We start from the raw sequence: 22628 nt of genomic DNA, 5'->3' as shown, positions 1-22628 counted from the left end.
CCTCCCTGCACCTGCACACCCTCCCCATCCCCCTCCCTGCACTGCACACCCTCCCCATCCCCCTCCCTGCACCTGCACACCCTCCCCATCCCCCTCCCTGCACCTGCACACCCTCCCCATCCCCCTCCCTGCACCTGCACACCCTCCCCCACCCCCTCCCTGCACCCGCACACCCTCCCCATCCCCCTCCCTGCACCTGCACACCCTCCCCATCCCCCTCCCTGCACCTGCACACCCTCCCCATCCCCCTCCCTGCACCTGCACACCCTCCCCATCCCCCTCCCTGCACCTGCACACCCTCCCCATCCCCCTCCCTGCACCTGCACACCCTCCCCCACCCCCTTCCTGCACCCGCACACCCTCCCCATCCCCCTCCCTGCACCTGCACACCCTCCCCATCCCCCTCCCTGCACCTGCACACCCTCCCCATCCCCCTCCCTGCACCTGCACACCCTCCCCATCCCCCTCCCTGCACCTGCACACCCTCCCCCACCCCCTCCCTGCACCCGCACACCCTCCCCATCCCCCTCCCTGCACCTGCACACCCTCCCCATCCCCCTCCCTGCACCTGCACACCCTCCCCATCCCCCACAATGCACCTGCACACCCTCCCCATCCCCCTCCCTGCACTGCACACCCTCCCCATCCCCCTCCCTGCACCTGCACACCCTCCCCATCCCCCTCCCTGCACCTGCACACCCTCCCCATCCCCCTCCCTGCACCTGCACACCCTCCCCATCCCCCTCCCTGCACCTGCACACCCTCCCGATCCCCCTCCCTGCACTGCACACCCTCCCCATCCCCCACCCTGCACCTGCACACCCTCCCCATCCCCCACCCTGCACCTGCACACACCCTCCCCATCCCCCTCCCTGCACCTGCACACCCTCCCCATCCCCCTCCCTGCACCTGCACACCCTCCCCATCCCCCTCCCTGCACCTGCACACCCTCCCCATCCCCCTGCCTGCACTGCACACCCTCCCCATCCCCCACCCTGCACCTGCACACCCTCCCCATTCCCCACCCTGCACCTGCACACACCCTCCCCATCCCCCTCCCTGCACCTGCACACCCTCCCCATCCCCCTCCCTGCACCTGCACACCCTCCCCATCCCCCTCCCTGCACCTGCACACCCTCCCCATCCCCCTCCCTGCACCTGCACACCCTCCCCATCCCCCTCCCTGCACCTGCACACCCTCCCCATCCCCACCCTGCACCTGCACACCCTCCCCATCCCCCTCCCTGCACCTGCACACCCTCCCCATCCCCCACCCTGCACCTGCACACCCTCCCCATCCCCCTCCCTGCACCTGCACACCCTCCCCATCCCCCTCCCTGCACCTGAACACCCTCCCCATCCCCCTCCCTGCACCTGCACACCCTCCCCATCCCCCTCCCTGCACCTGCACACCCTCCCCATCCCCCTCCCTGCACCTGCACTCTCCCCATCCCCCTCCCTGCACCTGCACACCCTCCCCATCCCCCTCCCTGCACCTGCACACCCTCCCCATGCCCCTCCCTGCACCTGCACACCCTCCCCATCCCCCACCCTGCACCTGCACACCCTCCCCATCCCCCACCCTGCACCTGCACACACCCTCCCCATCCCCACCCTGCACCTGCACACCCTCCCCATCCCCCACCCTGCACCTGCACACCCTCCCCATCCCCCACCCTGCACCTGCACACCCTCCCCATCCCCCTCCCTGCACCTGCACACCCTCCCCATCCCCCTCCCTGCACCTGCACACCCTCCCCATCCCCCTCCCTGCACCTGCACACCCTCCCCATCCCCCTCCCTGCACCTGCACACCCTCCCCATCCCCCTCCCTGCACCTGCACACCCTCCCCATCCCCACCCTGCACCTGCACACCCTCCCCATCCCCCACCCTGCACCTGCACACCCTCCCCATCCCCCTCCCTGCACCTGCACACCCTCCCCATCCCCCTCCCTGCACCTGCACACCCTCCCCATCCCCCACCCTGCACCTGCACACACCCTCCCCATCCCCCACCCTGCTCCTGCACACCCTCCCCATCCCCCTCCCTGCACCTGCACACCCTCCCCATCCCCCACAATGCACCTGCACCTGCACACCCTCCCCATCCCCCTCCCTGCACCTGCACACCCTCCCCATCCCCACCCTGCACCTGCACACCCTCCCCATCCCCCACAATGCACCTGCACCTGCACACCCTCCCCATCCCCCACCCTGCTCCTGCACACCCTCCCCATCCCCCACAATGCACCTGCACACCCTCCCCATCCCCCACAATGCACCTGCACCTGCACACCCTCCCCATCCCCCACCCTGCTCCTGCACACCCTCCCCATCCCCCTCCCTGCACCTGCACACCCTCCCCATCCCCCACAATGCACCTGCACCTGCACACCCTCCCCATCCCCCTCCCTGCACCTGCACACCCTCCCCATCCCCACCCTGCACCTGCACACCCTCCCCATCCCCCTCCCTGCACCTGCACACCCTCCCCATCCCCACCCTGCACCTGCACACCCTCCCCATCCCCCTCCCTGCACCTGCACACCCTCCCCATCCCCCACAATGCACCTGCACATGCACACCCTCCCCATCCCCCACCCTGCTCCTGCACACCCTCCCCATCCCCCTCCCTACACCTGCACACCCTCCCCATCCCCCACAATGCACCTGCACCTGCACACCCTCCCCATCCCCCTCCCTGCACCTGCACACCCTCCCCATCCCCACCCTGCACCTGCACACCCTCCCCATCCCCCTCCCTGCACCTGCACACCCTCCCCATCCCCCACCCTGCACCTGCACACCCTCCCCATCCCCCACAATGCACCTGCACCTGCACACCCTCCCCATCACCCACCCTGCTCCTGCACACCCTCCCCATCCCCCTCCCTGCACCTGCACACCCTCCCCATCCCCCACAATGCACCTGCACCTGCACACCCTCCCCATCCCCCTCCCTGCACCTGCACACCCTCCCCATCCCCACCCTGCACCTGCACACCCTCCCCATCCCCCTCCCTGCACCTGCACACCCTCCCCATCCCCCACCCTGCACCTGCACACCCTCCCCATCCCCCACAATGCACCTGCACCTGCACACCCTCCCCATCCCCCACCCTGCTCCTGCACACCCTCCCCATCCCCCTCCCTGCACCTGCACACCCTCCCCATCCCCCACAATGCACCTGCACCTGCACACCCTCCCCATCCCCCTCCCTGCACCTGCACACCCTCCCCATCCCCACCTGCACACCCTCCCCATCCCCCTCCCTGCACCTGCACACCCTCCCCATCCCCCACCCTGCACCTGCACACCCTCCCCATCCCCCACAATGCACCTGCACCTGCACACCCTCCCCATCCCCCTCCCTGCACCTGCACACACCCTCCCCATCCCCCTCCCTGCACCTGCACACCCTCCCCATCCCCCACCCTGCACCTGCACACACCCTCCCCATCCCCCACCCTGCTCCTGCACACCCTCCCCATCCCCCTCCCTGCACCTGCACACCCTCCCCATCCCCCACAATGCACCTGCACCTGCACACCCTCCCCATCCCCCTCCCTGCACCTGCACACCCTCCCCATCCCCACCCTGCACCTGCACACCCTCCCCATCCCCCTCCCTGCACCTGCACACCCTCCCCATCCCCCACCCTGCACCTGCACACCCTCCCCATCCCCCATGATGCACCTGCACACCCTCCCCATCCCCCTCCCTGCACCTGCACACACCCTCCCCATCCCCACCCTGCACCTGCACACCCTCCCCATCCCCCTCCCTGCACCTGCACACCCTCCCCATCCCCCTCCCTGGTCCTGCACACCCTCCCCATCCCCCTCCCTGCACCTGCACACACCCTCCCCATCCCCCTCCCTGCACCTGCACACCCTCCCCATCCCCCTCCCTGCACCTGCACACCCTCCCCATCCCCCTCCCTGCACCTGCACACCCTCCCCATCCCCACCCTGCACCTGCACACCCTCCCCATCCCCCTCCCTGCACCTGCACACCCTCCCCATCCCCCTCCCTGCACCTGCACACCCTCCCCATCCCCCTCCCTGCACCTGCACACCCTCCCCATCCCCCTCCCTGCACCGCACACCCTCCCCATCCCCCTCCCTGCACCTGCACACCCTCCCCATCCCCCACCCTGCACCTGCACACCCTCCCCATCCCCCACAATGCACCTGCACACCCTCCCCATCCCCCTCCCTGCACCTGCACACCCTCCCCATCCCCCTCCCTGCACCTGCACACCCTCCCCATCCCCCTCCCTGCACCTGCACTCTCCCCATCCCCCTCCCTGCACCTGCACACCCTCCCCATCCCCCTCCCTGCACCTGCACACCCTCCCCATGCCCCTCCCTGCACCTGCACACCCTCCCCATCCCCCACCCTGCACCTGCACACCCTCCCCATCCCCCACCCTGCACCTGCACACACCCTCCCCATCCCCACCCTGCACCTGCACACCCTCCCCATCCCCCACCCTGCACCTGCACACCCTCCCCATCCCCCACCCTGCACCTGCACACCCTCCCCATCCCCCTCCCTGCACCTGCACACCCTCCCCATCCCCCTCCCTGCACCTGCACACCCTCCCCATCCCCCTCCCTGCACCTGCACACCCTCCCCATCCCCCTCCCTGCACCTGCACACCCTCCCCATCCCCCTCCCTGCACCTGCACACCCTCCCCATCCCCCTCCCTGCACCTGCACACCCTCCCCATCCCCACCCTGCACCTGCACACCCTCCCCATCCCCCACCCTGCACCTGCACACCCTCCCCATCCCCCTCCCTGCACCTGCACACCCTCCCCATCCCCCTCCCTGCACCTGCACACCCTCCCCATCCCCCACCCTGCACCTGCACACACCCTCCCCATCCCCCACCCTGCTCCTGCACACCCTCCCCATCCCCCTCCCTGCACCTGCACACCCTCCCCATCCCCCACAATGCACCTGCACCTGCACACCCTCCCCATCCCCCTCCCTGCACCTGCACACCCTCCCCATCCCCACCCTGCACCTGCACACCCTCCCCATCCCCCACAATGCACCTGCACCTGCACACCCTCCCCATCCCCCACCCTGCTCCTGCACACCCTCCCCATCCCCCACCCTGCACCTGCACACCCTCCCCATCCCCCACAATGCACCTGCACCTGCACACCCTCCCCATCCCCCACCCTGCTCCTGCACACCCTCCCCATCCCCCTCCCTGCACCTGCACACCCTCCCCATCCCCCACAATGCACCTGCACCTGCACACCCTCCCCATCCCCCTCCCTGCACCTGCACACCCTCCCCATCCCCACCCTGCACCTGCACACCCTCCCCATCCCCCTCCCTGCACCTGCACACCCTCCCCATCCCCACCCTGCACCTGCACACCCTCCCCATCCCCCTCCCTGCACCTGCACACCCTCCCCATCCCCCACAATGCACCTGCACATGCACACCCTCCCCATCCCCCACCCTGCTCCTGCACACCCTCCCCATCCCCCTCCCTACACCTGCACACCCTCCCCATCCCCCACAATGCACCTGCACCTGCACACCCTCCCCATCCCCCTCCCTGCACCTGCACACCCTCCCCATCCCCACCCTGCACCTGCACACCCTCCCCATCCCCCTCCCTGCACCTGCACACCCTCCCCATCCCCCACCCTGCACCTGCACACCCTCCCCATCCCCCACAATGCACCTGCACCTGCACACCCTCCCCATCACCCACCCTGCTCCTGCACACCCTCCCCATCCCCCTCCCTGCACCTGCACACCCTCCCCATCCCCCACAATGCACCTGCACCTGCACACCCTCCCCATCCCCCTCCCTGCACCTGCACACCCTCCCCATCCCCACCCTGCACCTGCACACCCTCCCCATCCCCCTCCCTGCACCTGCACACCCTCCCCATCCCCCACCCTGCACCTGCACACCCTCCCCATCCCCCACAATGCACCTGCACCTGCACACCCTCCCCATCCCCCACCCTGCTCCTGCACACCCTCCCCATCCCCCTCCCTGCACCTGCACACCCTCCCCATCCCCCACAATGCACCTGCACCTGCACACCCTCCCCATCCCCCTCCCTGCACCTGCACACCCTCCCCATCCCCACCTGCACACCCTCCCCATCCCCCTCCCTGCACCTGCACACCCTCCCCATCCCCCACCCTGCACCTGCACACCCTCCCCATCCCCCACAATGCACCTGCACCTGCACACCCTCCCCATCCCCCTCCCTGCACCTGCACACACCCTCCCCATCCCCCTCCCTGCACCTGCACACCCTCCCCATCCCCCACCCTGCACCTGCACACACCCTCCCCATCCCCCACCCTGCTCCTGCACACCCTCCCCATCCCCCTCCCTGCACCTGCACACCCTCCCCATCCCCCACAATGCACCTGCACCTGCACACCCTCCCCATCCCCCTCCCTGCACCTGCACACCCTCCCCATCCCCACCCTGCACCTGCACACCCTCCCCATCCCCCTCCCTGCACCTGCACACCCTCCCCATCCCCCACCCTGCACCTGCACACCCTCCCCATCCCCCATGATGCACCTGCACACCCTCCCCATCCCCCTCCCTGCACCTGCACACACCCTCCCCATCCCCACCCTGCACCTGCACACCCTCCCCATCCCCCTCCCTGCACCTGCACACCCTCCCCATCCCCCTCCCTGGTCCTGCACACCCTCCCCATCCCCCTCCCTGCACCTGCACACACCCTCCCCATCCCCCTCCCTGCACCTGCACACCCTCCCCATCCCCCTCCCTGCACCTGCACACCCTCCCCATCCCCCTCCCTGCACCTGCACACCCTCCCCATCCCCACCCTGCACCTGCACACCCTCCCCATCCCCCTCCCTGCACCTGCACACCCTCCCCATCCCCCTCCCTGCACCTGCACACCCTCCCCATCCCCCTCCCTGCACCTGCACACCCTCCCCATCCCCCTCCCTGCACCGCACACCCTCCCCATCCCCCTCCCTGCACCTGCACACCCTCCCCATCCCCCACCCTGCACCTGCACACCCTCCCCATCCCCCACAATGCACCTGCACACCCTCCCCATCCCCCTCCCTGCACCTGCACACCCTCCCCATCCCCCTCCCTGCACCTGCACACCCTCCCCATCCCCCTCCCTGCACCTGCACTCTCCCCATCCCCCTCCCTGCACCTGCACACCCTCCCCATCCCCCTCCCTGCACCTGCACACCCTCCCCATGCCCCTCCCTGCACCTGCACACCCTCCCCATCCCCCACCCTGCACCTGCACACCCTCCCCATCCCCCACCCTGCACCTGCACACACCCTCCCCATCCCCACCCTGCACCTGCACACCCTCCCCATCCCCCACCCTGCACCTGCACACCCTCCCCATCCCCCACCCTGCACCTGCACACCCTCCCCATCCCCCTCCCTGCACCTGCACACCCTCCCCATCCCCCTCCCTGCACCTGCACACCCTCCCCATCCCCCTCCCTGCACCTGCACACCCTCCCCATCCCCCTCCCTGCACCTGCACACCCTCCCCATCCCCCTCCCTGCACCTGCACACCCTCCCCATCCCCCTCCCTGCACCTGCACACCCTCCCCATCCCCACCCTGCACCTGCACACCCTCCCCATCCCCCACCCTGCACCTGCACACCCTCCCCATCCCCCTCCCTGCACCTGCACACCCTCCCCATCCCCCTCCCTGCACCTGCACACCCTCCCCATCCCCCACCCTGCACCTGCACACACCCTCCCCATCCCCCACCCTGCTCCTGCACACCCTCCCCATCCCCCTCCCTGCACCTGCACACCCTCCCCATCCCCCACAATGCACCTGCACCTGCACACCCTCCCCATCCCCCTCCCTGCACCTGCACACCCTCCCCATCCCCACCCTGCACCTGCACACCCTCCCCATCCCCCACAATGCACCTGCACCTGCACACCCTCCCCATCCCCCACCCTGCTCCTGCACACCCTCCCCATCCCCCACCCTGCACCTGCACACCCTCCCCATCCCCCACAATGCACCTGCACCTGCACACCCTCCCCATCCCCCACCCTGCTCCTGCACACCCTCCCCATCCCCCTCCCTGCACCTGCACACCCTCCCCATCCCCCACAATGCACCTGCACCTGCACACCCTCCCCATCCCCCTCCCTGCACCTGCACACCCTCCCCATCCCCACCCTGCACCTGCACACCCTCCCCATCCCCCTCCCTGCACCTGCACACCCTCCCCATCCCCACCCTGCACCTGCACACCCTCCCCATCCCCCTCCCTGCACCTGCACACCCTCCCCATCCCCCACAATGCACCTGCACATGCACACCCTCCCCATCCCCCACCCTGCTCCTGCACACCCTCCCCATCCCCCTCCCTACACCTGCACACCCTCCCCATCCCCCACAATGCACCTGCACCTGCACACCCTCCCCATCCCCCTCCCTGCACCTGCACACCCTCCCCATCCCCACCCTGCACCTGCACACCCTCCCCATCCCCCTCCCTGCACCTGCACACCCTCCCCATCCCCCACCCTGCACCTGCACACCCTCCCCATCCCCCACAATGCACCTGCACCTGCACACCCTCCCCATCACCCACCCTGCTCCTGCACACCCTCCCCATCCCCCTCCCTGCACCTGCACACCCTCCCCATCCCCCACAATGCACCTGCACCTGCACACCCTCCCCATCCCCCTCCCTGCACCTGCACACCCTCCCCATCCCCACCCTGCACCTGCACACCCTCCCCATCCCCCTCCCTGCACCTGCACACCCTCCCCATCCCCCACCCTGCACCTGCACACCCTCCCCATCCCCCACAATGCACCTGCACCTGCACACCCTCCCCATCCCCCACCCTGCTCCTGCACACCCTCCCCATCCCCCTCCCTGCACCTGCACACCCTCCCCATCCCCCACAATGCACCTGCACCTGCACACCCTCCCCATCCCCCTCCCTGCACCTGCACACCCTCCCCATCCCCACCTGCACACCCTCCCCATCCCCCTCCCTGCACCTGCACACCCTCCCCATCCCCCACCCTGCACCTGCACACCCTCCCCATCCCCCACAATGCACCTGCACCTGCACACCCTCCCCATCCCCCTCCCTGCACCTGCACACACCCTCCCCATCCCCCTCCCTGCACCTGCACACCCTCCCCATCCCCCACCCTGCACCTGCACACACCCTCCCCATCCCCCACCCTGCTCCTGCACACCCTCCCCATCCCCCTCCCTGCACCTGCACACCCTCCCCATCCCCCACAATGCACCTGCACCTGCACACCCTCCCCATCCCCCTCCCTGCACCTGCACACCCTCCCCATCCCCACCCTGCACCTGCACACCCTCCCCATCCCCCTCCCTGCACCTGCACACCCTCCCCATCCCCCACCCTGCACCTGCACACCCTCCCCATCCCCCATGATGCACCTGCACACCCTCCCCATCCCCCTCCCTGCACCTGCACACACCCTCCCCATCCCCACCCTGCACCTGCACACCCTCCCCATCCCCCTCCCTGCACCTGCACACCCTCCCCATCCCCCTCCCTGGTCCTGCACACCCTCCCCATCCCCCTCCCTGCACCTGCACACACCCTCCCCATCCCCCTCCCTGCACCTGCACACCCTCCCCATCCCCCTCCCTGCACCTGCACACCCTCCCCATCCCCCTCCCTGCACCTGCACACCCTCCCCATCCCCACCCTGCACCTGCACACCCTCCCCATCCCCCTCCCTGCACCTGCACACCCTCCCCATCCCCCTCCCTGCACCTGCACACCCTCCCCATCCCCCTCCCTGCACCTGCACACCCTCCCCATCCCCCTCCCTGCACCGCACACCCTCCCCATCCCCCTCCCTGCACCTGCACACCCTCCCCATCCCCCACCCTGCACCTGCACACCCTCCCCATCCCCCACAATGCACCTGCACACCCTCCCCATCCCCCTCCCTGCACCTGCACACCCTCCCCATCCCCCTCCCTGCACCTGCACACCCTCCCCATCCCCCTCCCTGCACCTGCACACCCTCCCCATCCCCACCCTGCACCTGCACACCCTCTCCATCCCCCTCCCTGCACCTGCACACCCTCCCCATCCCCCTCCCTGCACCTGCACACCCTCCCCATCCCCCTCCCTGCACCTGCACACCCTCCCCATCCCCCTCCCTGCCCCTGCACACCCTCCCCATCCCCCTCCCTGCACCTGCACACCCTCCCCATCCCCCTCCCTGCACCTGCACACCCTCCCCATCCCCCACCCTGCACCTGCACACCCTCCCCATCCCCCATGATGCACCTGCACACCCTCCCCATCCCCCTCCCTGCACCTGCACACCCTCCCCATCCCCCACCCTGCACCTGCACACCCTCCCCATCCCCCTCCCTGCACCTGCACACCCTCCCCATCCCCCTCCCTGCACCTGCACACCCTCCCCATCCCCCACCCTGCACCTGCACACCCTCCCCATCCCCCTCCCTGCACCTGCACACCCTCCCCATCCCCCTCCCTGCACCTGCACACCCTCCCCATCCCCCTCCCTGCTCCTGCACACCCTCCCCATCCCCCTCCCTGCTCCTGCACACCCTCCCCATCCCCCTCCCTGCACCTGCACACACTCCCCATCCCCCTCCCTGCACTGCACACCCTCCCCATCCCCCACCCTGCCCCTGCACACCCTCCCCATCCCCCTCCCTGCACTGCACACCCTCCCCATCCCCCTCCCTGCACCTGCACACCCTCCCCATCCCCCTCCCTGCACCTGCACACCCTCCCCATCCCCCTCCCTGCACTGCACACCCTCCCCATCCCCCACCCTGCCCCTGCACACCCTCCCCATCCCCACCCTGCACCTGCACACCCTCTCCATCCCCCTCCCTGCTCCTGCACACCCTCCCCATCCCCCTCCCTGCACCTGCACACACTCCCCATCCCCCATGATGCACCTGCACACACACCTTCCCCATCCCCCATGATGCACCTGCACACACACCCTCCCCATCCCCCACGATGCACCTGAACACACACCCTCCCCCAATCCCACCCTGCAGCTGCACACACCCTCCCCATCCCCCACCCTGCACCTGTACACAGACCCTCCCCCTCATCCCCCGCCCTGCAGGCAGCCACAGCCCTGGTGGCCGGTGACTCAGGGCACTGTCATCCACACATCGCTACAGCAAAGCTGTGCCCTGCACCACACGCAGCGTCACGCACGCAAATTCCCAGGAACGAGGGGAGGCAAAGGTTGCGCCAAGTGGGCGGCCTGGGACAGCAGTCAGACCCTGAACTGGGTGGGCAGGGCCGCCCCTCACACACCGACCCCCGTCCCCAGCAGGACTCGGCCATCTACTCCCAGGCACACAGAACACCCAAGACAGCAGGGCCCAGCAGGCACGTGTACACCTGTGCTTTCCACAGCCAGCGCAGGAGCAACACACGTGCCAGCAAGACACGTGCACAGGGCGGACACAGTGACATGCTACACGCTACACGGACGGCAACCAACACACACACACGTTACACGGAAGGCTAGGAGACAGCGACCAACACACACGCCACACGGAGGGGCTGGGAGATGGCGACCACCACACACACACACTACACGGAGAACCTGGGAGACAGTGACCAACAGACACACACTACACGGAGGGCCTGGGAGACAGTGATCCACACACACACACACACACACACACTACATGGACGACCTGGGAGACGGTGATACACACACACACACACACACTACATGGAGGACCTGGGAGACGGTGATACACACACACACACACACACTACATGGAGGACCTGGGAGACAGCGACCAACCCACACACACTACACGGAGGGCCTGGGAGACAGCGACCAACCCACACACACTACACGGAGGGCCTGGGAGACGGCGAAGCGTGTTCCGTGCAGCTCCTCTCCCACGAACGCCCAGTGCTCAGGGACAGGGGGAGCGGTGGGAGGGGGTGTGGGGGACCACGAGTGGCCGCCTGGGAGTCACCCCAGTCCCCGGGACAGCGTGGCTGTGACTCAAGGTGACAAATCTCACAAGACGAGGGACTGACGCACGCCGCCCGCGAGCTCAGCAGTGAGTGACGGTGGGGGGCTGGTGGGCAGCGGGGGCCTGCCTGCTCACGCAGAGGCGGACGGACGAGGTGGCCACTGCCCCCTCTCACGGCTGCCACCGGCACCTCCGCCCGGCTCCCAGGGTCACGCGGTGTCTCCGTCCACGTCTGCCCGACCCGGCCCGGCCCCCGCCCCCGGGGCACCTCGGCCGTTACCTGCGGGACGTCGTCGAACAGCCGCTGGGCCAGGTGCGGCAGCACGTCGTCCAGGGCCTTGCTGGCGCCCAGCAGGACCACGGTGCCCGTGGCCTCGGTGGCGGCCACGCGGACCTTCCAGTGCTGGTGGGTAATGGTGTGCATCAGCGGCGCGGTCAGGGCCTCGGCCTGCAGGTGGAAGTGGTCTGCGGGGCAGCGGGGCCGCGGTGAGCGGGGCCTCCCCGCGCAGGGACCCCGGGGAAGGGCGCGCGGGAGTCCCGGGCCGGGGTCCCCTGGGGGACAGGCGCCCGGCCACGCCCACCCCGCCAGGCCACGCCCACCCGCCTGCCCCGCCCCGCTCACCCGGCGTGGCCCGCGCCAGGGCGGCGGCGCACGCGCAGCTCTCGCGGCGCACGGCGGCGAAGGGGTCGCGCAGGGTGCAGCGCAGCACGCGCACGGCGTCGTCCAGGTGCGGCGCGGCCGCGGCGCCGCCCAGCTCCACGGCCAGGCCGAGCAGCCGCACGAGCGCCAGGCGCAGCTCCTCGCACGGCTCCGGCGGCGGCCGCGCGGGGTCCGGGCTGGCCAGGCGCGCGGCCAGCGCGGGCAGCAGGTGCGGCAGGGCGTCGCGGGGGCGCGCGGCGCGCCGCAGGCCCAGCGCCAGCAGGTGCGCGGCCAGCGCGCGGCAGCCCTCGGCGGGGTCGGCGAGGCGGCGCAGCAGGCGCGGCAGCAGCAGGCGCGCCCAGGGGCCCTGGAAGGCGGCGGGGTCGGCGGCGGGCAGCGCCGCGTCCTCTTCCTCCAGCGCACAGCGCAGGGCCTCCAGGGCGCGCCGCCGCCCCAGCTTGCTCTCGGCCTCCAGACCCGGCAGCAGGCGGCCCAGCGCGCGGCTCAGCTCGGCCGCAGCGGCCGCCTCGTCCGGGCCCGACGACGCCACCTCCGTCGCCGCCATCTTTCCGCGTTGCTCGTCGCCACGGGAACCGGCGCTTTTGCGACGGCGCGGCGCGGATGACGGCACGACTTCCGGTACTTCCGGCGAGCGTGCGGCGCAACGGTCGCAGCGGTCCGGGCGCAACCCACGCGGGCTCGGCGCGTCTGGTCCGGCCCGCGCCGGCTGCGTAGCCGTTGACCGCGGAGGCCGGTGGGACGCCGTGCGGGCCACTGCCGGAGAGCAGGTGTCCACCTAGCACACGGGGCTCACGCCGGTCCAGCGAGCCGCCCTGCCCCCTCCCGCACACGGGGGTCACGCCCGTCCAGAGGGCCGCCCTGCCCCCTCCCGCACACGGGGTCACGTCCGTTCAGAGGGCCGCCCTGTCCACCCCGCACACCAGTGTCCGGAGGACCGCCTGCGCACCCCGCACACGAATGTCCCGAGGACCGCCCTGTCCACCCCGCACACGAGTGTACTGAGGGCCGCGCTGTCCCAGCTGGCCAGGCCCCCGCTAGAGGGCAGCCCCGTGGTCCCCACAGGCCATCTCAGCCCTCCGCCCGCCTGGGACGCAGGTGGCTGTCCAGCCTGCACAGGCGTCGCTCTCCCTCCCCTGTGTGCACGGTGGCTAAGGGACGCCAGGACACAAGGCCATGCCCGCGATGGAAGCCCACCACAGACGGCAGTGCCTCTGCCCGAGCCACTGTGCAGGGGGATCTGTTAGAGGGAGCAGTCTTCCATGTGCTGGTTCACTCCCCAAATGGCCACAAAGGCCAGCGGTGGGCCAGGCTGAAGCCAGGAGCCGAGAGCTGCATCCAGGTCTCCCACGTGGGTGCAGGGGCCCAAGCACTTGGGCCATCAACAAGGAACGGGATCAGAAGAGGAGCAGCTGGGACTCGAACCGGCGCCCATGCGGGATGCAGCGGCTCTACCCGCTGTGCCACAGTGCCGGCCCTGATGGAGATTTAGACCCAGCTTCTGCAAACGCGTTCTCCCAAGAGCCCAGGACACGCCTCAGACTCCCTCGGGAGACTGAAGCTTTCCAGAAAATAATTATGATTATTTTTAGCAAGTGGGAAACAGGCTCAGCCAAATGCCCGGATCCCAGGAGCCGAGCCGGGCAGAGACGGGGAGGCCGGGAACACGCATGTGCCGACCTGGGGGTGGGGGTGGGGGCAGCGTGAGCGACAGCGGGTTCCCCGCGTGTGCAAACACGAGAGGTCAGCTGTGTGCCCCGTGTCCAGCAGAAGTGTCTTCCAGGAGGGAGGACAGAGCAGGACCCGCAGTGCGGCTGGCTGACGCAGCCCCCCTGGACCGTCCAGGGAGACCCCTCCCAGGGTCGGGGGGCACCTTGATTTTGGCCAGGGGCCCTCTGCGTATTTCTAGCATCATTCAGGAGCCACACAAAGCCGTCCACTCAGGAACTGGCCTGCGGCAGAGCCCGGCCTGCGGTTGCCCTGGCGGGGCCGCCCTGGACAGAAAAGGGGCGCTTCCCAGCCTGGGAGACGGGGACGTCACCAGCAGGGGGCGCCCTGGCGCAGCCTCGCTCGTGGAGCACAGGTGCACAAGCCCTCAGCCGAGCGCTGACGGAGCTGAGACAGCGGCTTTTAAAGGGGACGAGAAACCTCAGCCAAGCCTGGGGCGGACTAGGAGCACAGCTGGCCTTGCAACACGCGCTCGGCCACAGCCGTGGGACTCGCTCTGAAGGTGCGGGAAACAGGCGTGGGAAAGCCTGGTGCTCCCGTGTGCTGGGGCTCTCACAAACGAGGAGTGAGGGTGGACGCCGGCACATCCAACCCCTACAAAGCTAGGGGTTCCAGACACACGCCACGCACGCCCAGCCTCCCCCGTGCTGGCCTCGCGAGTGGCCGTGGCCGGGACGACGTGCTGGACTCTTCCAGGCCTGCTACTCCGGAGACCTGGCCGGCGTGCCACACCTGTCCACAGCCGGTGTGGTGCAGCGCGCAAAGCCGCCGCTCCGGCACCGGCACCCTCAGCCGAGCGCCTGCTTGGAGTCCCAGCTGCCCCGCTTCCAAGCCAGCTCCCTGCTAAGGCGCCTGGGAGGGGGCAGGTGGCGACCCAAGTGCTGGGGCCCCTGCCAGCCGCGAGGGAGACCCAGACGGAGCTCTGGGCTTCTGGCTGCAGCCTGGCCCCGCCCCAGCCGCTGCAGGCGTTTCAAGAGTGAAGCAGCAGGGGACTGAGCGCGCGCTCGCTCCCTCCCTGCATCTCTTCCTCCCTCTCTCCCCCTCCCTCCCTCTCTCTCCATCTTTCTCTCCCTCCCTCCCTCTCTCTCCCTCCCTCTCTCTCTCTCCCTCCCTCCCTCCATCTCTTCCTCCCTCCCTCCCCCTCCATCTCTCTCTCCCCCTCCCTCCCTCCCTCTCTCCCTCCCTCTCTCTCCCTCCCTCTCTCTCCCCCCTCCCTCCCTCCCTCTCTCTCTCCCCCCTCCATCTCTCTCTCTCCTCCATCTCTCCCTCCCTCCCTCCCTCCCTGTCCCTCCCCCTCCATCTCTCTCTCTCCCTCCCTCTCTCTCTCCCTCCCTCCCTCTCTCTCCCTCGCTCCTTCTCTCTCTCTCTCCCCCTCCATCTCTCTCTCCCCCCTCCCTCTCTCTCTCCCTCCCTCTCTCTCCCCTCTCCCTCCCTCCCTCTCTCTCCCTCCCCCTCCCTCCCTCTCTCTCTCCCTCCCTCCCTCTCTCCCTCCCTCCCTCTCTCTCTCCCCCCTCCATCTCTCTCTCCCTCCCTCCCTCCCTCTCTCCCTTCCATATCTCTCTCTCCCTCCCTCTCTCTCTCCCTCTCTCTCTCCCTCCCTCCCTCTCTCTCTCTCCCTCTTTCCCTCCATCTCTCTCCCTCCCTTTCATGGAGAGGAAAATAAAACATTTTTTAAAAAGCAAGAGGACGAGTGCTGGTGAGGGTGTGATTGATTGCACCTCTTGCACTGCTGGGGGCCCCGTGGCTCACTGCAGCCGGCCCCCTGCTGGCACAGACGGGCATGACAGCCAGGACTCAGGACCCCCCCCCCCATGTCCCCACGCCGGCTCAGCAGGTGGGTGGATGAGCGAGGCGGGGTCTGCCACACACGGGGCCCTTCAAGAAGTTCACAAGTGGAATGTGGCGGGATGCCTTTCCTGCTAGCTCCCCAAGGTAGCTGGGGGTGATGGGAGCCCACTCAGCCCAGACAAGGGGGGCGTCCCCGACGTCAGGCTTAGTGGAGCAGGGACAGGGGACCTGCGCCTGGCTGGCCTCCATGAGGGGCTGGGCGCTCCAGCTTCCCGGAGTTCCAGCGTGGGAGAGGTCAGACCCCAGCAGGGAGCAGGCCTGGATTCTCTCCCCCAGCTCCTCCCCCCGCCCAGGCGGCTGTGGCGGGGGCGGTTCTGAGTGGAGACCAGGTCAGCACTGCACACTCAGAGCGGCTGGGTGGACACGGCTCTCATGGGAAGGCATCTGAGCAGAACGAGGTGGAGCCGTCCAGGCGCGTGTCAGGAAAGAGGGACCCCAGCGCGTCATCTGTCACCGGGGCTGTGGCGTCTGCTCGCTGGTCTGGGTCTGGGGGAGGCGGGTAGTCGAGGGACGAGGCCTGAGATGCGGCTGAGCCAGCAGAGGCACAGGGCCTGGAAATGGAGAGAGATCAGGCCAAGGTGGGGGACCCTCCTTCAGGGCAGCGCCGGCCCTTGAGGGGCACGTGGGCGAGCACCAGGCCTTGGCTCCGTCATCCCGGCGTGAGATGGGGCTGGTTTGGGCCGAGTGCCTGGAAAGGCCGAAGGTTCCAGAGCTGTTCCCAGGACGTGCACAGGCCTTGGGCACAGGCTCGGAGCCCTGGGGAAGGGAGAGTCCATGGCGTTCTCGCAGGCGCTGGCTGGGGTCCTGGCCCACGGTGGTGTCGGTCACAGGGACAGTGGGGGCTGCCGGCCATTTGACGCGGGTCCCAGCTCCACTCAGCCGCCAGGTCCTGCTGGTCACAAGGTCACAGGGCCCGGCTTGGGGGCTGGCCACACGTGTGCCCGGTTGCTGGAGCCCCAGCCCCTCTCCACCTGGGCCCGTGGGGGCTTCCCCACAGCACGAGGTCCTCCCCACAAGGAGAGAAAGCTGCGCGTGGGCAGGGAGCCCCTGCAGGGAGCCCCAGGAGGCAGGGCTGGCGCAGCACCAGTCTCCTGGCTCTGCCAGCGGGGATGGAGGCGGTGGACAGGGCAGGGCGCCCCAGCAGCTCCGGCTCCTTGACAGGTGTGCACTTCAGGCAGAGCCGGGGTTGGGGAGGCGGCTCCCAGGAGAAGGTGGCCCTGACCCCTGGTGTTGCGGGAACCCCATGGGCTGCCTGCAGAGAAAAGAACCCGGCGTCAGACCCGGCAGGAGTGGGAGCTGGTGCCAGGGGCCTGCCGCCAGCTCTTCCTCGCCGGGGTCCCGGTGGAAGCAGCTGCAGGGTTTGGGAGGGGTTGGCAGTGGCACAGACGGGGCTCTGTCCACTCACCGCACCCCGGCTTCCTCGGCTCCGCCACAGGGCTGCTCCCATCCGAGCATAGCCTCCCAGCTTTGTGAAAAGACACAACTAAAGAAATTACTTATTTGAAAGAGTGACAGTGAGAGATGGAGAGAGATCGATGTCCCATCTGCTGGTCCATGCCCCAGATGGTTGCCATAGTCAGAGCTCAGCCAGGGGCCAGGAGCTCCATCCGGGTCTCCCACGTGGGTGCAGGGGCCCAAGCACTTGGGCATCTTCCACTGCTTTCCCAGGTGCATTAGCAGGGACTGGGCTGGAAGTGGAGCAGCCGGGACTGGAACCAGGGCTCAGGTCTGGGTGTATGGCGTCGCCTGTGCTGCCTGTGACAGCAATGGGCATTCGAATTCATCCTTTCCAGGAAGATTGAAACCTCCCATCGTAAATTCATGCTTTCAAACAGAGAATCTGCACGCGTGGCATAACATTCAAAATAATTCAAAACGCACCAGGGGCCTGGGGAACGGGCGGGGGCCGGCCCTCCTCCCTCACAGCCTGGTCTGCGTGTGCCCCCAGAGCTGCTCCCCCCGGGTTCACACACGCGCTCTGTGCTGACTGCTCCTGACTCCCCTGGGCACCCCCTGCGGCAGATCCCCGTGGACGGAGGGTGCTGGTTGGCTGGGGGGCAGGTGCAGCTGCCCACGGTGCATGAGCCAGGAGGGGGCCGGGCCAGCAAACCCCCAGGGAAGCCGGCCCTGGAGCGTCTGCTGCCAGCCAGGCCGCAGCATAGCAGGTGGGGCACCTGGGCCCAGGTGCCCTGCAGCAGCCAGCGTGACAGGAAAAGGAGGGTGGAGCAGGTGGCCCTGCGGCCAGCCGGTTGGTGGGCGGTTGTGGGCTGCACGAGAGGCAGGCCGGACCCTCAGGGCACCAAGTCGGCTGCGGGAAGCAAATCTGGTGGCAGATTCCTGAAGGGGACCTCTTCTTCTTCCTTGTGGCAGGTGCAGCTGGGACAAGGGTGAGTCCGAGGCCGTGTGACCTGGCCATGCAGGAGGAAGCTGGCCCTGTGAGGGGCCCTTGGGGTGAGTGGGGGCCTGATGAGGGCGTCAGGGGGGCTTGGCGGAGAACAGTCCCCTACTCCCTCTCCTGGCATGGGGAGAGGTTGTGTTACCCCTGGGAAGGGGGTCCTGAGACCCTGCAGGGACGGTAAGGGCAGTCCCCTCTCCTGCAGGCCAGCTGTGGCCTCGCATTGACCACTGGGCATCTGGAGACAGGAGCTCAGCCCCATTGTACTGGGGACCTGGGCCCGGCTGGCCATTCCCTCTTGCCTCCCCTCCCACCCCCAGCCACAGCGGGGCCTGCTGAGGAGGGGGCTGTGGTGTGGATGCGTGGGACTGGGACCACCGGGGTGCGGGTTCAGGGAGGACCAGGGGCCGCAGCCGCACGATCCTTGGGTCCCTGTGCGTCTGTCTGGGGAGGGTCCCGACGCGGCAGGGGAGTCAGGTGGGCCGGGGGAGGCGGAGCGGTGGGGGCAGCCGGCTGCCGCGGGAGCGCGGCGCGGGGGCGGTGCGGAAGGCGGCGCCGCTGCAGTGCGGGGGCCCGCTCGCCCGCGTCTCCGCGTCCCCGCGCACTCGCCTCCCGCCTTGGGCGCAGCGCATCCAGCCAGGTACGCGGGGCCGGGCCCGAGGCCAGCTGGGCCGCGGCCGTGCCCGGGAGGCCTCCGGGAAACGCGGGGGTCCGAGAGCCGCCGGCGGGGGTGAGGTCCGGGGTGCGGAGTGGGGGTGGCGCGGGTCCCGGAGAGAGCTTTCCTCGCGTGCAGCCTGGAGACCCCGGGGCCTCGCAGCCGGCCCAGCCCGGCCATTATGACTCCGGCGCGGCGCCCGGCCTGGCCTTTGTTCCTCCCGCCGGCCGCGGCGAGGCCCGGCCCGGCTTCCTCTCTCCGAGCGCGCGGGCCCCGCCTGCGGGCGACCCCCGCGCTAGTGTCCACGGCTCGGGGCCGGATTGCCGGAGGCCGCCCCCGACCATGCCCGGAGCCGAGCCGGAGCCCCCGGGGCCTGTCCCCAGGTAAGGCCGGGCCCTGCCCCGCCGCTGCGAACGCGGGGCGCGCCCTGAGGCCCGCGCGTGTCTTCCCCACAGGGACGCGGTCCTGGCGTTCGCGCTGGCCATGGCGGCCCCGTGCTTCCCCTCGGACGACGACGACAGCCTGCGGGGCTGCGAGCTCTACGTGCAGCAGCATGGCATCCAGCAGGCGCTCAAGGACTGCGTGGTGCACCTGTGCGTGGCCAAGCCCGAGCGCCCCATGCGCTTCCTGCGGGAGCACTTCGAGCGGCTGGAGAAGGTCAGTGGCCCCGGGGCCCCGCGGCGTCTCCGAGGTCAGGGCCTGGGCTGTGCCTGCTGGGGTCCGAGGAGCCGACCCCCGCCGGGGGCTCCTTCCTCCCCGAGTGACACCTGTCGCCGCCGCCTTCCCGGCCTCTGGGGGGAGGCGTGGCCATGCCGGTGGGCCCCGCCCAGTCCTCATTCCGCCCCTCCCCTCAGCTGTCGCTCGGGGCTGTTCTGTTTCATGTTCCGGTCACAGCTCTGCTGTCCCTTGTCCCTGATCCCTCGTGTGTCCCCATGCTGTGGAGTTTAGGCTGCAGGGGCCTAGCACTGGCCGAAAGGGGGGAACATACTTCTTCCCTGTGTATTTTTTTTTTATTTTTTTTATTTTTGACAGGCAGAGTGGACAGTGAGAGAGAGAGACACAGAGAGAAAGGTCTTCCCTTGCCGTTGGTTCACCCTCCAATGGCCGCCGCTGCAGCCGGCGCACCGCGCTGATCCGATGGCAGGAGCCAGGAGCCAGGTGCTTTTTCCTGGTCTCCCATGGGGTGCAGGGCCCAAGCACCTGGGCCATCCTCCACTGCTCTCCCTGGCCACAGCAGAGAGCTGGCCTGGAAGAGGGGCAACCGGGACAGAATCCGGCGCCCCGACCGGGACTAGAACCCGGTGTGCCGGCGCCGCAAGGTGGAGGATTAGCCTATTGAGCCATGGCGCCGGCTCTCTTCCCTGTATTTTAAAAGGTTTTATTTATTTGACAGGCAGGGTTACAGAGAAAGAGAGAGAGAGAGAGGGAGAGAGAGGTCTCCCATTTGCTGGTTCATTTCCCAAATGGCTGCAATGGCCAGGGCTGGGCCTGGCCAAAGCTGGGTCTCCCTGGCAGGTGCAGGGACTAAGCACTTGGGTCAGTTTCCACTGCTTTCCCAGGCCACAGCAGGGAGCTGGGTGGGAAGTGGCGCCCACAGGCCCAGGACCAGCGCCCATGTGGGACACTGGCTCTGCAGGCGGCTTCACCAGCGGCGGCCACAGCGCCGGCCCGCTGAGTGAGCTTTTTGAAAGCCCCCCATACAGATGCATTTAAGAGACTTTTTTTTTTTTTTTTTTGACAGGCAGAGTGGACAGTGAGAGAGACAGAGAGAAAGGTCTTCCTTTTGCTGTTGGTTCACCCTCCAATGGCCGCCGCAGCTGGCACGCTGCAGCTGGGGCACCGCGCTGATCCGAAGCCAGGAGCCAGGTGCTTCTCCTGGTCTCCCATGGGGTGCGGGGCCCAAGCACTTGGGCCATCCTCCACTGCACTCCCTGGCCACAGCAGAGAGCTGGCCTGGAAGAGGGGCAACCGGGACAGAATCCTGAGCCCCGACCGGGACTAGAACCCGGGGTGCTGGCGCCGCAAGGTGGAGGATTAGCCTAGTGAGCCGCGGCGCCAGCCTTCCCACAGACCTTTTCAAAGTCACCCCCTGAGGCCTGTCCCAGACCTTGCTGCTCCGGCGAGAAGGCAGACTGAACCCTTTCCCTCGTGAGCACACGGCCGCGTCGTCTCCAGTTTGTTTTATTTTTAAATTTAAAGTGGTGCTGCCCTACGCTGCCCGCTGGTGGCTGTGTCCTGTACGGGACAGTGTTTGGTTAGGAGGCCTTGTGGGAGTGGACTTCCGGGTCCATGCAGTCTTGCTGGTGGTGGTGATCTTTCTAGAAGGGTGGTGTCCGGGTGCAAGGAGCTCCGTTGCTTGTTCTCCCTGTCACTGGTGGGTGTGTGTGGCCGTGGAGTCTCCGCATGTCCCCCCTTGTCCCCAGGCGTGGACAGGGAGGGCAGGTGGCCGTGTGTCCTCCTGGCTCTCACGGGGACCCTGCCGGAATTGGTGCTGCTCGGCTTGGTTTTGGTTTGTTGGGGGGCGGGGAGTCCACCGGGAGCCCTGGGGCAGGTGCAGGCCGGGCCCCGCCGAGGCAGCAGGGGGAGAACAGGGCCGGGGACGTTTGGCTGAGGCCGCGATGTTTGGAGCCCTACTGGGCAGGGTGGCTTTTGCCAGCTCATCGTCACCCAGGGTGCTCCAGGACAGCTCAAGGCCGCCAAGGCCAAGCGGAACAGGTGGTTCTGGGAGCCAGGATGAGGACTTGGCTGGAGAGGGTTAGGACTTGGGGTGACACCTGGGGGCCCAGGAGGGCCCAGGAAGATGCCACTGGTGGCAGGAGCAGGTGCACAGACCTGTGGCTCTGTGGTGGCCCCCGTGCAGAGACCCTGCAGGCAGCTGGGGGCTGCCCTGACAGGGAAGCATCCGAGCCAGAGAGCTGGGGACGCCAGCTGGGGGCCGCGGCAGGTGTTGGGGCTGGACACGGGCTGGGCGTGGGGCTGCACGGCCAGGTTGGCCACCTGTTTCCGTGGTGATGAGCAGGCATTGCTGTCCGGGGAGGGGGCTGTGGAGCTTTGGCCTGAGAAGGGGCTCCCTCTGGTGGGGGTTAGGCACTGGGCTGCTGGGGCTGGGTCTGAGCCATGGGCGGGGGCCTGGGCGGGGGCTGGTGGCTGATTCACCTGCCCCTGCAGAGGAGGGCTGGGGTCCCGGGCGGTGAGCGTGGCCTGGCGCTGTCTGGATTGTCTCAGGTTGAGGCCCGGGTCCTGTCTGAAATGCCGGCACTGGGTTCTGACCAGGGGTCTTGGCCTGGGTCCTCCCACGCCCGCCCA

At 68.8% G+C, this 22628-nt stretch overlaps 2 protein-coding genes across 4 annotated transcripts in view; one reads left to right on the top strand and one right to left on the bottom strand.

Annotated features, from left to right (window-relative positions):
• The window catches only part of DNAAF5 (dynein axonemal assembly factor 5), a 39902-nt gene extending 26616 nt beyond the window's left edge, over positions 1 to 13286 (bottom strand). The window contains exons 1-2 of the mRNA XM_051835231.3: positions 12661 to 13286; positions 12319 to 12503 (exon numbers count right to left, since the gene is read on the bottom strand). Coding sequence (XP_051691191.2) covers positions 12319 to 12503; positions 12661 to 13243 — 768 coding nt within the window. The 5' untranslated portion in view covers positions 13244 to 13286. The remainder of the gene's footprint in view (positions 1 to 12318; positions 12504 to 12660) is intronic.
• Positions 13287 to 19172: 5886 nt separating this feature from the next.
• Positions 19173 to 22628, top strand: part of PRKAR1B (protein kinase cAMP-dependent type I regulatory subunit beta) — a 69940-nt gene continuing 66484 nt past the window's right edge. Inside the window, exons 1-2 of one of the 3 annotated variants that reach the window (XM_070064255.2) lie at positions 19173 to 19307; positions 19778 to 19979. In XM_070064255.2, the coding sequence (XP_069920356.2) occupies positions 19806 to 19979 (174 nt within the window). In that variant the 5' untranslated portion in view covers positions 19173 to 19307; positions 19778 to 19805. Of the gene's footprint in view, positions 19398 to 19512; positions 19706 to 19777; positions 19980 to 22628 lie in introns of those variants that run through there. The other 2 variants (XM_070064254.2, XM_070064256.2) reach the window with 2 other exon arrangements.

This window comes from Oryctolagus cuniculus, chromosome 19 (assembly GCF_051225735.1).
Source record: "Oryctolagus cuniculus isolate XC-2025 breed Fujian yellow rabbit chromosome 19, ASM5122573v1, whole genome shotgun sequence".
NCBI classification, from domain to species: Eukaryota; Metazoa; Chordata; class Mammalia; order Lagomorpha; family Leporidae; genus Oryctolagus; species Oryctolagus cuniculus.
The sequence above is the reverse complement of the archived record's forward strand: the minus strand, read 5'-3'. Positions and strand labels throughout refer to the sequence as shown.